We start from the raw sequence: 15259 nt of genomic DNA on the forward strand, positions 1-15259 counted from the left end.
AACACTGGGAAAAAACCTACAAGATACAGGCGTAGGAAAGGATTTTCTGAACTGGACATCAATTGCTCAAGAAATAAGGTCAAGAATCAACAAATGGGACCTCATTAAAATGAAAAGCTTTTGTATATCAAAAGAAGCAACCAAGGAAGTGAAGAGAAAACCCACAGAATGGGAGAAAATCTTCACCAGTGGAGACATCTGACAGAAGTTTAACATCCAGAATATACAACGAACTCAAAAAACGAAGAATCAAGACGGGAAGTAACCCAAGTAAAAGATGGGCTAAGGAGCTGAACAGAGAGTTCTCAAAAGAAGAAATAATGATGGCTAAGAAGCATCTTAAAAGGTGTTCAACATCATTAGTAATTAGGGAAATGCAAAATAAAACCACTTAAAGATTTCATCTTACCCCAGTCAGACTGGCTAAGATCAAGAGAACAAATGATACCAAATGTTGGAGAGGATGTGGGGAAAGCGGAACACTCATCCACTGCTGCTGGGGCTGCAAACTGGTTCAACCCCTAGTCAATGTGGAAAACTCTTAAAAAACTACAAATGAACCTACCATTTGACCCAGTTATACCACTCCTTGGCAAATACCCAAAGAACTCATCCTATTGCAGAGACACTTGTACATCCATGTTTGTTGCTGATCTTTTCACAATAGCTAAGAGATGGAAGCAACCTAGGTGTCCCTCAATTGATGAGTGGATAATGAAAATGTGGTTCATTTATACAATGGAGTTTTACTCAGCAGTTAAAAAAGATGAAATCATGAAATTTGCAGGTAAATGGCTGGAACTAGAAATTGTTATACTAAGTGAAGTAACATAGACTCAGAAAAAAAGACAATATGTGTTCTCCCTCATATGTGGATCCTAGTACCAAATCTTGATAAGTGAGTATGTATCTAGACATAATTACAGGAACCAGGATAATGAAAAGGAACCAGGGAGGTAAAGGAAAAGAAAGAATCTAAAAGAGAAGAACAGTACATAATAGGCATTAATAAGGGAGATATGGATAAAAATAGGGTTACTTTAATGGTGGGGAGGGAAGGTTATACAAGGAACCTAGGGGATAAGGGAAAGAAGGAGCTCAAGAGAGGTGGGACCATAGAAGAAGGGGATTATTAAGGGAGAAAGGGGAAAATGGGGGCACCTTAACTGGGGGAAACCATGGTGGAAGGGTTAGACAATGCGAGAGATAAATAATGCCTAGCTAGTTTTAAAAAACCAGATGGAACCATATTAGTCCAACAACCTACTGACAAATTATACATACAGCTAGATCAGGGAATATAATATATGTCTAGGCAAGGTTTATCTGAGAACGTTTGGTCTTTGCCCAAGCTTTATTTACATTGCACATGATAATTAAAAGTGCCAGACTGGTGGAATTAACCTTCTTGGATGTTTAATAGCTATACTTTGAGGTCTATACTAATTTGGTCAGAGGGACACAAAGGACAGTTTTTGCCCCTTGCCCTCCTAGTTCAACTGAGTTCCAGGAGGCTATGAACATCTCCCAAAATGTCCTGTAACTGTGGTGAGTCACCTGTCCTCTTGATGAAGGAGACCATGGAGAACCCATCAAATGGACTTAAACCAGTGTCCAGTCTACAAAGAGGAGGGTCAACACGGAGGAAACATTTCCTCCGTGCCTCCAAGTGAAGCCACCCATAGTCGAGTAGGACCTTAAACTTATCTTCACATAGATGGAACTGGTAAAAGAAAGGAGCCAGCAGCTCCTTCCAAGCCCATGTGACCCCTGAGGAACAGATCCTTAAACGGCCTTAAGAGTTAAAATAAATTGGCTTATCTGGGCCAACTGTATGGTCTTAAACACCCAAAAGAAATGTATAACCAATGATTACAGGGGTCAATATAATTTTTTAAGAGTCCATGTGTATAGCTAAAGGCTGCATAACAATGCTAGACAAGAGATATCTTCCTTTGAGTTGTTGGCCAGGGTGGCCCAAGAGACCCCCAGACAGTAACCCAGCAGAGAACTGGGAAAATGAACAGCAGACTCCAATCTCATCTAAAGGAATATTGACAACTGGTTGCTGCTAGATGAGCAACAGCTGATCTTCCTAAAACATGGACCTCTAGATAGGCTGACTAGATTCAGCAGATGCACAAGCACTGGGGAACGGCTAGAGGGCCAACAACACAGTGGACAGTAACAGGGTTGACAGATTATATGGGCTCCAGTATGTGGGAGGCAGGAGGCTATGGGAGGGTGATATTTGGGATGTGATTATAAAGATGAATAAGATTGTTTGGGATGTTCTGTATGATACACACACACAAAAATCAACAAATTTTAAAAATGAGTTATATTTGAGAAAGAAGCATAAAATTTTACTTCATATTAATTAGTAGAGGTGATAAATATTACCATTGAAATCTGCCTGATGACTTCATATCCATACTCAGGTGCCATGGATCTGAGTGTAACCGACTGTGACTAGTAACAATCAGATACATAGAGATTAGAGATGCATGTGCAAACATCTAAGTGATTGTAACATTAAAAATGAGTCTTTCTGTAGGAAACAGTATATTTCAAAATGAAATGGAGATCTTTTTTAAAGGTTAAAACCTCATAAAATTTTGTGTCTTATAGGGTTTATACTGAGCTCAGTATTGTATAAGTGTATTAATTCAACTGTGAACCTAAAAATTTACAGCCACTTTTGAAAGAGATGTATCATTGCTCTGCAAATTGTTATTGAATATGTTAAAGCTGTAATGAAATGCTTCTTCTAATCATGTGGTTATTAAATAATTTTTCTAAAACTTAAAACCATGTAAATGGTATATAATGACACTCTTAATAGATACAATTGTGCTGGGGAATGTAGCCAATAGCAGAGCCCTTACCTAACATACACGAGGCCCTGAATTCAACCTTCAGTGCTTCAAAAAGAAAATCCAAAAAGCTAACATTTGCTACATGCTGGATTCCATCTCGAGTGATTCATATACATGAGTTTACCTGGACTTTGTAAACTGCACAAGATGGATATTTTATAACCTGTTTCTCAGAAGGGGCAACTTAGGCACAGAACTAGCTGGTTGCTTGCCTGGCAGCAAACTACTAGTAAGTGGCAGTGTCAGAATTTGAACCCAGGCAGCTTGGCTGCAGTTCCTATTCACTTATCAACTATGCCATAAGCTTCTTCACAAAATTCACCAGTCACAGTTCTTTTGTATAAAAAGTCAGTACCACCAGACATGGCGGTGCAACCTTTAATCCCACCACTTGGGAGGCAGAGGCAGGTGGATCTCTGTGAGTTCAAGGTCAGCCTGATCTACATAGTGAGTTCCAGGCCGGCTGGGGCTACAGGGAGACCTTGTCTCAAAAAGACCCAAAATTAAAATAAAAAATCAGTATCAATTCACAAGCAAGATCCTACTGTGTAGGCTATAAAAATAAAAAAAATATGTAATAATTAAGCCCTTGTAATCCTCAGTGGTGTTTTAAAAAGTCAGCAAAGTATTAGAAACATGCTTATCAGTTGAAGAACTTGGTCAAACTACTACATACTCAGTCTTCTGGGTGTTCTCTCTCCTACCCTTTTAGTATACTGTCAGATTGAAATAGAATTTTTTGAAATTACATTAAAATAAAATTCCATTCAACTCTCTTTCTGTACTTGTATAGCCATATCAGCTATGCATGGCAAACAATCACTTTTCTAACAGTATGATCAGATGATATTTGTCAGTTTTATATAAATTTTAAATTATATAATTAATCTTTTATTTCTATAACGATAGAGCACTATAATTACTAAAATTCCAATATATGTCCTTGAATCTCATTTGGTGAGAGACTTCAAAAACCTTGTGATAGTAGGAGAACATTAAAGGGTCGGGAATGTAGTTCAGTGGGAGAGTTCTTGTCTAACATGCCCCAAGTCCCTGGATTTAACCCTTATCCCTACAAAGCAGGAGGAGAAGAGAGTGAGCTGAAGGGTAAGGAGAGATGAAAGAGGAAGGGGAGGGAAGGGAGGAAAGAGGAAGGGGATGGAGGAGAAGAGTCTCCTATAATTTGATGCTATGTCAAACTGCTTAGGGGTGACCAAAGAACAGGGTTTTTTCATCTTAAAATTATAGTTATTTTTGCCGGGCGTGGTGGCACATGCCCTTAATCCCAGCACTTGGGAGGCAGAGGCAGGCGGATCTTTGTGAGTTCGAGGCCAGCCTGGTCTATGTAGTGAGTTCCAGGACAGCTGGGGATACAGGGAGACCCTGTCTCAAAAAGACAAAAAAAAAATTATAGTTATTTTTACTAGAGGATATACACTCATGCAAAGAGGCTTCAGACTAAAAGAATAGATGGAAGTATAAAAAGAGTTCAAAAGAAATCATATCCAATTAGAGAGGAAATAGAAGGGCTTAGTATTAAAAAAACAACTTCTGATGGGACCCCTCTAGTGTAGGTAGCATTTCAACCTGCAGACTTACAGAATGGAGCATGTGCTTCCAAGCTAAGGAACAAAGGAATAGCAAGGACGAGGCATTGGCAAAGGTGTGGATTGTTCCAACAACCTAGCGTCACTCTTTTTGTAGCCTAGTATGTTCTTCCTAGTATGTTCTTCCTGTTCTTCATAGCCTAGTAAGTTCTTCCTGGTTTCCCTCCAGCTACCTGTCTACTCACTTTTCCAATTGCTTCCCTCAGTGTTGAAAGCCTGTCTGTTTTCCAAATGCCAGGTGATCCCTCATGGGCAACCTCGTCTGCACAGCCTCTGTTGTCTTGATGTCTGCAGTGCTCCAACCCTGCCATATTTTCCTCCTTAAAATTCTGACATCTTAGAACTAGAAAGAGAATAATAGAGCATATGAGACAATTACCTCCATTGTTGCTCATCCTGTCCTAAGTTTTACTCAAGGATTCTTATTATTGTGAAATACTTCTCTTTTGTTTCTTCTCTTATGCTTAGAAGGTCTAAAATTATTGACAGGACTGGTTATATTCACTAGCCAGAATAAAACTGCCTTGGCATCCAAATAAAGCCACTCTCTGCTTCTGATCTACCCGTGATTTCCAGGAGAGCAATCAAAAATACCAGCAGGAACGCTCACACTCCTGATAAGAAACACCTGTTCTAACAAAAGAGTTCCAGTAGGCTGTTGCAAGCCTGACTTTGTGACTGGATAATAAGAATGAAGGACAGCAGAGACCAATTCTTTCTCAGCTTTCATGTGCCTGTGAATAGACTTGAAATCTTGTTAAAAGGCAGAGTCTAGTTCAGTAGGTACCTGAGATTCTGCATTGTTAATGAACTTCCCATTGCAAAGAATATTGGAGAAAATAAAAAGCGATGAAATCAGAGTGCTTTGTTAGATTCAATAAATAGTTAACATAGTCCTATGAGACAGGCAATGACTATCCCATAAATGCATGATGAGCAAAAAAAGACAAGATCCTTCTAAGAGTTAAGAGTGTAGCAAGTAGGAAAATACAGGCACAGAGTTCAAAATGACATGGCACCTACAGAACAGTTTCTGAGCCCAGTGGCCAATACTCAGGATGAGCAGAGAGAGGGCTTTGAGGGAGTGGGGAGGGGACAGAAAGAATGTAAGACCCAGAGGACTTGGAGGAGTGTTGTGAAATGCTGTCCTCTGAATACAACACAGTTACTGCACACATGAACCCACAGCATCTGTGGTTACCTATACAAGATGTGCAGAAGATCAAGTCACTTAAAAATTCCAGTGTGGATTAGGGAGTGGTTCCTGAGGCTCACCTCCAGGCGAGGAGCTTGCAGTTGTCTGATGGCTGAGGAACAGTCACTTTTCTTTAGGAGTATGGCACTGGTAAAGAAGTTCCTGTGCCCTGCGATCCCACACCCATGTGCATATAAGCAACATTAACTGGACACATTAATTAAATATCAGAGAAAAAAATAGACCAAGATGACTGGTCACTGTGGGTAGGAGGAAAACCAAGAAACAGAAATATGGAAAGCAAAGAAATAGGAAAGAAATGTCAAGAAAGACTGATTATAGAAAACAGGATTGATGGAATAGGAGCTCAGGGGCCTACTGATGTTCAGCACAGAGAAGATAGGTCATAAGTATATACTGACATACTTGAGGCTCATAGTCAGGCCTTGCAAGGAAGGTAAATCATCTCAAGCTACTTGATTCTTAGAGTTATATATACTATATCATTAATAAAGAAACTCAAAACTATGAAAATATAAATGGTACATAGCATAAAGTTCATACACACACACACACACACACACACACACTAGGGATGTGGCTCGACGGTAAAGCATGAATGACACGCATGAGACCCTGGGTTGGATCTTTAGCATTGCAAACAGTGAGTGTCAACAACAGTGACAGAAACAGGAAGGGATATTAACATATAGACATTCACTTTGTTGTTGTTGTTGTTGTCATTGAAACACCCTGGTAGACACTTTTATTTGCGTTACCTTATTCTACACCTGGATGGACAATAGATGACATTTTTCCCATTTTTATGGCAGACACATTTAAGACTCTGGTAACCTGCTTGACAGCGACGTATGAGTAACTCAGGGCAGGGTGCCTGAGAAATAAAGCTTGGTAGGGCTTTAAGAGACATAGGCCATCACAGGATGCAAACAAATTACTCCCTTCCAAGAGAGGCTAAAGGGACATTCATTAATAACACATGCCTACATTATAATTAGACATGGAAAGTAGATCACTTCAGAAATGAAATTCTGTTTATAGCATTTAGTATAATAGATGATTAGATTTCACTGGTTTTATGTCTTGCAAATTCAGTTTGAGGCTGACAGACGTGCTTTAATCATCACTCTTAACTCGTTTGGCACTGAACTGAGCAAAGAAGACCGGGAGACCCTCTTCCCGACCTGCGGCAAACTCTATCCTGAGGGCCTGCGCTTGTTAGCTCAAGCTGAAGACTTTGACCAGATGAAGAGAGTAGCAGATAATTACGGAGTAAGTGCTTCCATCAGTGTGCTGAGCGCCTTGTGTTATTTCATCACAGGCCCTTTAGAAGCTCACGCATCAATTTAGACATCTTATTCAAAGAAGTTCTGTCCATATGGCAGCAAGCAGTGGCTCTTGCTGTAATTATGTCTCCCAGAGAAACACTTCACATTTCCAGTCCAAGCTGGTGTCTTCTAAGACTCCTGCCAACAAAGTCCTTGCTTAAATCTCCTAGGACTGGTTATCTGAGCACTTTCTTGAAGTGCTTGATAAAGCAAGTTCCCCCATACATTGGGGCAAGATTCTGAAAGTACAAGTTCATGTCAAAGTTTTATAAAACAGCCTGACCCCATTATCCTTTCAAGTACCCAGTGGGGAAGCAAGGTCAGGGGAGAATATCTATATGGGTAGGTATGTGGATTTTCCCATTGCCTTTGCTGAGCGGCAGAAACTGGGAGACAAAAAAACTGCTTATTTGCTTTCCCTCCACTGCTCCAGACAGCCAGAAGAGCCTCAGCTCATGGTTGTTCTTCTTCGCCCCAGATTCCACTTCCTCAGACTTGTTCTTCCCAGTTCTAGAAAGACACTTGAGTTTTCCTGTAGGTTTCTGAAACCTTCCAGGAAAAAGTCAGCAAACAGTATGCATAAACCTTCTTAGCATCTTATCTGTAATTGCCTGTGACTCTTCAACATAGTAAAATTTGAGCTTTCCCAGTTTCCACTCCTTCCACACTTAAAATTACATGTTTTGTCAGTTGTCATCTCAAAGAACCCATGAACCTATGCTGATCAAACTAAAGAGTTCACTGAGCCCAAAGCATTTGTTTGTGAAAATCATCTCTAACAATGTATACTGAAAACAGAGTGACTTTTGCCTCATGTATACAGCCCTGACTAAGCCTATAAGTTAGAATTTCATCATTTATCCTTTTATTATTTGGACTTTTTTCAGGCAGGAAGTCAAAGACTCTACTAATAGTAATTAGGCCTTCTGGTACAAATTTTCAGGGGAAAAATGTACACTATTTCATCTACATTTGGATGAAATGAAAATTCCTTTATATTTAATTTCTTTGTTTTTCAGATTTACAAGCCACTGTTTGAGGCTGTAGGCAGCAGTCGGGGAAAGACTTTGGAGGATGTCTTCTATGAACATGAGGTACAGTGGAAGCAGAGATGCTGCTGCTTTAGATGCTTGTTGTTGTTGTGGCTTTTAAGTATTTTCTTAGTTGGATTGTGTTTTTGTAGTTCATCATAACAACCAATGCTTGTCAGTGAATGTTGTCCATTAGTTACTTCCTGGAGTATTGGCGTCCTGCGGCCCACATATGATGTTTCATGTGAAATTGTCCTGTGCAGACAAATGTGCTCATAGGAGGCTCTCAAAGGAACATGGTTTTTTTCATGGTTAGTTAACCACAGAAGCAAAGCCAGGGTGTCCTCACACATACAGGCTCCTCTCAGGTAGGTTGCTCTCACTGTCTAATACAGGTCACCTCCAGGAAGGGTTTATCCATAGTTTTAATATGCAGGCACAACTATAACCCTAAGGAATTATGGAATTCCAGGGTCTAACTTATTCTCTTTCTCTAATAAAAGGCAGAAGATTACTTAATTTTATTATAGTCCATTCCTCAGCTATTGTGTTGTTTAACAAAGAAGCTTCTTTATTTTTCCTAATCAAGTTCATTTCCCCAAATCTAGAGATTTCTTTTTTCTTCTAGTATGTCCATTTCTCTGAAATCATTGGCCTCTCTATCTCAATCTGATTGGGATTCGTAAAGAACCAAACTTTAGGGTTAGAATGGCTCCAGAAAGAAGGTTGGGAAACTTCCTATCGCCCGGCACTGGACGTCTTCCCACAGCTCACTTTCACAGAAAGAAGTGAAAACAGGGCAAACAGTCCAACGTATTAGAGATATTTAAAACCCACTGTTTACCAGTGCCACAATGGAGGACGTCAAGGACGCTGTGCTTGGCAGGAAAAATCAGTGTCTATTCCCCAGAACAGGCAGCCTCTGCTTCCTGACTGCTTTGCTTGGGATTTTCAGAGCAGTGTGAGGGACTTGGTACCTCTCCTGCTTTTGTCCATCCTAAATATCAAGAAAGAAGAGAGTGAGGGATCTATTTCCAATTTTATTCTAGTTTCATTTTTTAAATTTTCTTTTGCTCTCTTAACTTTTGCAGAATGAAACAATGCAGCTGTAGAATGTAGCTGCAAAACACTTACAAAGAAGCTCGTAATGCTACTCGGTCTAACTTGCAGAAGAGTGTCACATTGCCCCGAGAGTTAAACAGCCCTGAACACTTTTGAAATTTTTTTTAAGCCGCTGGAGAGGAGGCTCAGTGTTTAAGAGCTCTTCCTGCTGTTCGAGAAGGCCCGAGTTTAGTTCCCAGCACCCACATGACATGATTCATAACCACTTGTAACTCAAGCTTCTGGACATCTGATGCCCTCTTCTGGCTTTTTATGGACACCTGCTTACATGCAACAGACATGACAGATCCACAAACAGATAGACAGACACACACACATATACACTCATACACACATATACACACACATAAAAGTCCTTGACAAGAAGGAATAGTTTATTGAAATGAGACAAGCCCACTAGCTAAAAGCCTGACAAATAATACTGCAAAGTTAAACACACACCAAACACATCTTTTGTCTTGCAATCATAAGATTTGAAATTTACTTTGTGAGTCTATAAACTTACTTAAAAACAATATTTCATTATTTTTATTTTATGTGCATGAGTGTATTGCCTGCATGTATGTAAGTGCACCCATGTCATGCAGTACCCTCAGACATCAGAAGAGGGTGCTGGATCCCCCTGTAACTGGAGTTACAGACGGTGCTGGGAATTGAACCTAAGTCCTCTTCAAAAGCAGCCAGTGCTCTTAATTGTTAAGCTGTCTCTCCAGCCCCTAAACTTACTTTTTAAACTAACACTATGTACAATTATCTAAGTGATACTCTCTTTAAGATTTACTGGATTGACTTTGTTTCCCAATATGGGTCCAGTTTGGACACTGCTTAAGTACAAATAAGCACTATGCAAGCAGAAGCTCATCTCTAGCTTGTTATTACTTCATAAATGTTCCAAACAAGCCATTGGTCCATGTCTTTTTTTTCCTTCCTCAGGTACAAATGAACGTGCTGGCATTTAACAGGCAATTCCACTATGGTGTGTTTTATGCATACGTAAAGCTGAAAGAGCAAGAAATGAGAAATATCGTGTGGATAGCAGAATGTATCTCACAGAGACATCGAACTAAAATCAACAGTTACATCCCAATTTTGTAGGCCAAGGAGGAGGCCTCAAATGCAGAAAATTATACATGTTAATAGGAAGTTACTTAGAAAAAGAAAAGGAATTGTGTCACATTACCTAAATTACACAGAAGTAAGCTGCAGCTCCTTTTCGTGAATTTCAGGACCACTGGAAGCACAGCCCATGAAACCTGAAACAAAGCATTTCTCTGTGTTCTGAAGCCTCAACTCTTTTTCCACACTCACGCCTCATTGCCCACTGACCTCACGCATTAAGTGCAGTCCCCACAGGACTCCTACTCTCACTTAGTCACGTTAAAAATCAGACAGGAAGAGGTATTTCTTCTTCCTTTTCCTTTCTTCTCCACAGGCTCAAATACTGACTGTCCACTTTAGTTCTTAACTCCTTCCCTACATTCACAAAAATTCAAAGCTGTGTGTAGCCAACATGAACCATATGTGATGAGAACTATTTCTGTTTTTCCCCCAGGACACTTAGATAGGTAAGCTTGAGAAAGCTACACAGTTCCCTAGATGTAAGAAGTGCTAAATTTGTTAAGAATTTAGATTCACACAACCTTCTTTAAATAAATAAATATATAACTTTCTTGTGGTTCTGTCATACTTTATTCAAGAAGAAAATAGTCCCACTATTGTAATTCATTCCTTCAGAAGCAAAAATCACAGATTCGGTTTGTATAGTATGGATACTTCAAAAAGACTAGGTGCATGAGGATACTCAGAAAAAGAAAAAATAAAACATTATTCCGGTCTTTTTCTTTTTGGTCTTTTTGAGACAGGGTCTCCCTGTAGCAGCAGCTTGCCTGGAGCTAGCTACTGAGACCAGGCTGGTGCCATCTCACAGAAATCCACCTGCCTCTGCCTCCCAAGTGCTGAAACTAAAGAAAGGCGTGTGCCACCATGCCTGGCCTTCAGTCCTTTTTTTAATAGAGTGTTTTTAAAAATAAAATTCATATCTGCTATGCTATAAAAATTAAACACAAGGGACTGGCAAGATGGTTCAGTGTGTAAGAGCTCTTGCCACCAAACCAAACCATCTGAGTTCCATCCCTGGAACCCACATGGTGGAAAGAGAGGATCAACTCCCACAAGTTGGCCTCTGACCTCTGCATGAATGTCATGGCATATGTCCTGTGATGGCTAATCCTGGGTGTCAACTTGACTGGCTCTGGGATTAAGTGAAATGAAAGAGATCTTCTTGACTGGATCATCTGAAGCTGGAAGACTCACACTAAATGTGGATGTTACCTTCTGATGGCAGCCCATATAAAAGGCCAAGGCAGAGGAGAACACCTGGTTTCTTGCTGCTTGCTTTCTCTCTCACTGATGAGTTCATCTTGCTGCTGTAAACTGAAGACTAGCTGATCCTTTGGAATTTGTCAGACCTTCTGCTCCAGATTGTGACTACTGAGCCACCCAGCCTCGCGGACTGAGTAACTACGGATTCTCAGCCTCTCCAGTGTGGCGCAGCCATTGTTGGACTACTCAGACTCTATCCTGTGAGCAAAGCTGATAAATCTCTATACATATATATTAATTCTACCAGTTCTGTTTCTTTGGAGAACCCTGACTAATACAGATTGTGGTACCAGGAGTGGTTCTAGAGAAAAAGAATTGAAAGGATGAATTTTTTTAATGGGCTTGTTGGTATTTGGAGCAGGCGCTCCAACTCAGTCTTCAGGTAACATGGAGAAAATCCATGGTGTAGACTATTTGAAACAATTATGGAGATAGACCCATTTATTCTCCTAACTCACCTCTTGTGAAGAGGAAGAAAATTAGTGATTCTATACATAAACCATTTGACAATTTGTGGAAAAATAAGAAAAATAATGATGCTGGCTGGTTACTTTTAGCATCTCTGGATAAAGTGATGAAGATAAACAATGAGCTTAATGAAGAAACTGACAAGCTCCATATGCCAAGCAACAGTTAAAATGTTTCCAAGTGTGCCCTGGAAGAGAATCTTCTCTCCAGCAGCCAGAGAGCTAAAGCTGCAGGAAATCAAGCTGGAGCCCTTATCATACGTTTGGCTGACCTACAACGTAAATTTAATTCCCAGCCTCGAAGGGTGCCAGCATTAAAGGTGCGGGCATTGGAAGGAAAAGATTGGAATCCTGACACGTGCGATGGAGATGTTTGGGAGAACCCTGAGGAGGCTGAGGATTTAGAATCCTCAGATGCTGAGGAATTTGATTCACCTGATGAACTAATTGCCCCACCCTCAGCAGACCCACCCTCTCCACCCTTGCCTGAGGCAAGTAATCCTATTGAGGAAGCTAATCCCATTAAGCAAGATGAAGCTGATATCCCTCAGGGCCCAGTTATTATTGCCTCTAGACCTATAACCAGACTCAAAGCTAAGCAGGCCCCTAGAGGAGAGATAGAAAGTGTGGTCCATGGGGAGGTGCGCTACATCACTAAAGAACTTTGTGAATTTGCTAATTCTTTCAAACAGAAATCTAATGAATATGTCTGGGAATGGATTTTAAGGGTATGGGATAATGGTGGAAGGAACATAAAATTGGATCAGGCTGAGTTTATTGACATGGGCCCCCTGACTGGAGATTCTAGGTTTAGTATGGAAGCTCGTGCTGTTAAAAAGGGTGTTAAAAGTTTATTTGATTGGTTGGCTGAGGTATTTATCAAAAGATGGCCTACTGACAGAGAGCTGGAAGGGTATGGGATAATGGTGGAAGGAACATAAAATTGGATCAGGCTGTCTGGAGATTCTAGGTTTAATATGGAAGCTCATGCAGTTAAAAAGGGTTTTAAAAGTTTATTTGAGCAGAGGCAGGTGGATCGTTGTGAGTTCAAGGCCAGCCTGGTCTACGTAGTGAGTTCAGGTCAGCTGGGACTTCAGGGAGACCCTGTCTCAAAAAGACAAAAAAAAATGTTTATTTGATTGGTTGGCTGAGGTATTTATCAAAAGACGGCCTACTGAAAGAGAGCTGCAGATACCTGATATCCCTTGGCTTAGTGTTGATGAAGGGATTGTAAGGCGCAGACAAATTGGTATACTCTAGTGGATTCGCAGAGCAACACCAAATCCTCCACAATGGGAGGGCCCAGAGGACATGCCTTATACTGATTTTATAAGATGGAAAGTACTGAGAGAGACACTAGAACTTTTGAAGAGCTTTGTTTTTGCTCTTTTCCTCATGCTGAATCTTACAGTTGGAGTTGCTGCTGCTCAATTGCATAAATTAAATGTAAATATAATAGGTATAACAGGACCTCAGAGTAGGGGTCAGGTGGCAGTATTGAATTACCAAAGACAAGGTGAGCGTACTTATCGTAAAGGGCAGCAAAAGCAAAACAATACCTACAATGGCATGACTGGAATGGACCTGTGGTTCCAGCTAATCAATCATGGTGTTTCCAGGGACTACATACATAAGAAGCCTACTAAGTTTTTATTTGATCTGTATAAGCAGAAAAGCTCTAGGATGAATGACAGGAAGTCAGTATTGGATTGTAGCAATAGATAATCTTGCTCAGTCAACCAATTTCCAGACTTGAGACAGTTTACAGACCCAGAACCCCTTGAATGAAGGGAAGGCCAAGTGCCCTTGAGGAAGGACCTTGTCACAGTACCAAAGAGTTACGCTGTTCGCCTTTCCCCCATCCTTCATTGGATACTGGTTCTGAGTTGACACTGATTATGGGAGATCCTAAAAAGCATTGTGGCCCTCCAGTTAAAGTAGGGGCTTATGGAGGTCAGGTGATAAATGGAGTTTTGGCTGAAGTCTGTCTGACAGTGAGTCCAGTGGGTCCCTGAACTCATCCTGTGGTCATTTCCCCAGTACCAGAATGTATAATTGGGATCGATATACTCAGGAATTGGCAGAATCCCCACATTCGTTCCCTGACTTGTGGAGAGAGGGCTATTATGGTTGGAAAGGCCAAATGGAAACCACTGGAATTGCCTCTGCCAGGGAAAATAGTGAACCAAAAACAGTATCGCATCCCTGGAGGGATTGTAGAAATTAGTGCTACCATTAAGGATTTGAAAGATGCAGGGGTGGTGAATCCCACCACATCTCCCTTTAACTCTCCTATTTGGCCTGTGCAGAAGACAGATGGGTCATGGAGAATGACAGTTGACTATCGAAAACTTAATCAAGTAGTGACTCCAATTGCAGCTGCTGTACCAGATGTGGTTTCCTTACTTGAGCAGATTACAACATCTCCTGGTGACTGGTATGCAGCTACAGATCTGACAAATGCTTTCTTCTCAATACCAGTTTATAAGGACCACCAGAAGCAATGTGCTTTCAGCTGGCAAGGCCAGCAGTATACCTTTACTGTCCCATCTCAAGGATAGAGTAATCCTCCAGTCTTGTGCCATAACTTAGTTCTAAGGGATCTTGATCGCCTGTCTCTTCCACAAAATATCACACTGGTCCACTATATCAGTGATGTTATGCTGACTGGATCCAGTGAGCAGGAGGTAGCAACCACTCTGGACTTGTTGGCAATGCAAATGCACATGAGGATGGGAAATAAATCTAACCAAACTTCAAGGGACTTCTACCTCAGTGAAATTTCTAGTTCAGTGGTGTGGAGCATATTTTTTGCTTCAAATTAATTCAACAAAAAGGCCTAAAGCTAGCTGTGACAGACTTAATCTCAGATAAGGCACAAGGCACAAAGCCTGGACTGAGAGTAGATTCTGAGAGAGGGCAGATAACGAGAGATCATTCCGCACCCAAACCAGCCATTTCAAACTGCCAGGCACTATAATATCACAGCAAAAGTAATTTCATCTTGTAACTATGTTCATGTAAGTGACTCAGAAGGCAGCTACCTTTTACTGGGGCCTGGAACAGAAAAGGGCCCTTCAACAGGTCCAGGCTGCTGTACAAGCTGCTCTGCCCCTTAGGCCATATGATCCAGCAGACCCGATGGTGCTTGAGGTATCAGTGGCAGATAAAGATGCTGTTTGGAGTCTCTGGCAGGCCCCCATAGGGGAATCACAGCGAAGTTCATT

At 40.9% G+C, this 15259-nt stretch overlaps 1 protein-coding gene across 1 annotated transcript in view; it reads left to right on the plus strand.

The window, feature by feature from the left end:
• Positions 1 to 10852, plus strand: part of Atp6v0d2 (ATPase H+ transporting V0 subunit d2) — a 51382-nt gene extending 40530 nt beyond the window's left edge. Inside the window, exons 6-8 of the mRNA XM_008829458.3 lie at positions 6798 to 6974; positions 8050 to 8124; positions 10117 to 10852. Coding sequence (XP_008827680.1) covers positions 6798 to 6974; positions 8050 to 8124; positions 10117 to 10278 — 414 coding nt within the window. The 3' untranslated portion in view covers positions 10279 to 10852. The remainder of the gene's footprint in view (positions 1 to 6797; positions 6975 to 8049; positions 8125 to 10116) is intronic.
• The last annotated feature ends 4407 nt before the right edge of the window (positions 10853 to 15259 follow it).

The sequence above is a fragment of the Nannospalax galili genome, unplaced genomic scaffold (genome assembly GCF_000622305.1).
Source record: "Nannospalax galili isolate Female #2095 unplaced genomic scaffold, S.galili_v1.0 scaffold934, whole genome shotgun sequence".
NCBI classification, from domain to species: Eukaryota; Metazoa; Chordata; class Mammalia; order Rodentia; family Spalacidae; genus Nannospalax; species Nannospalax galili.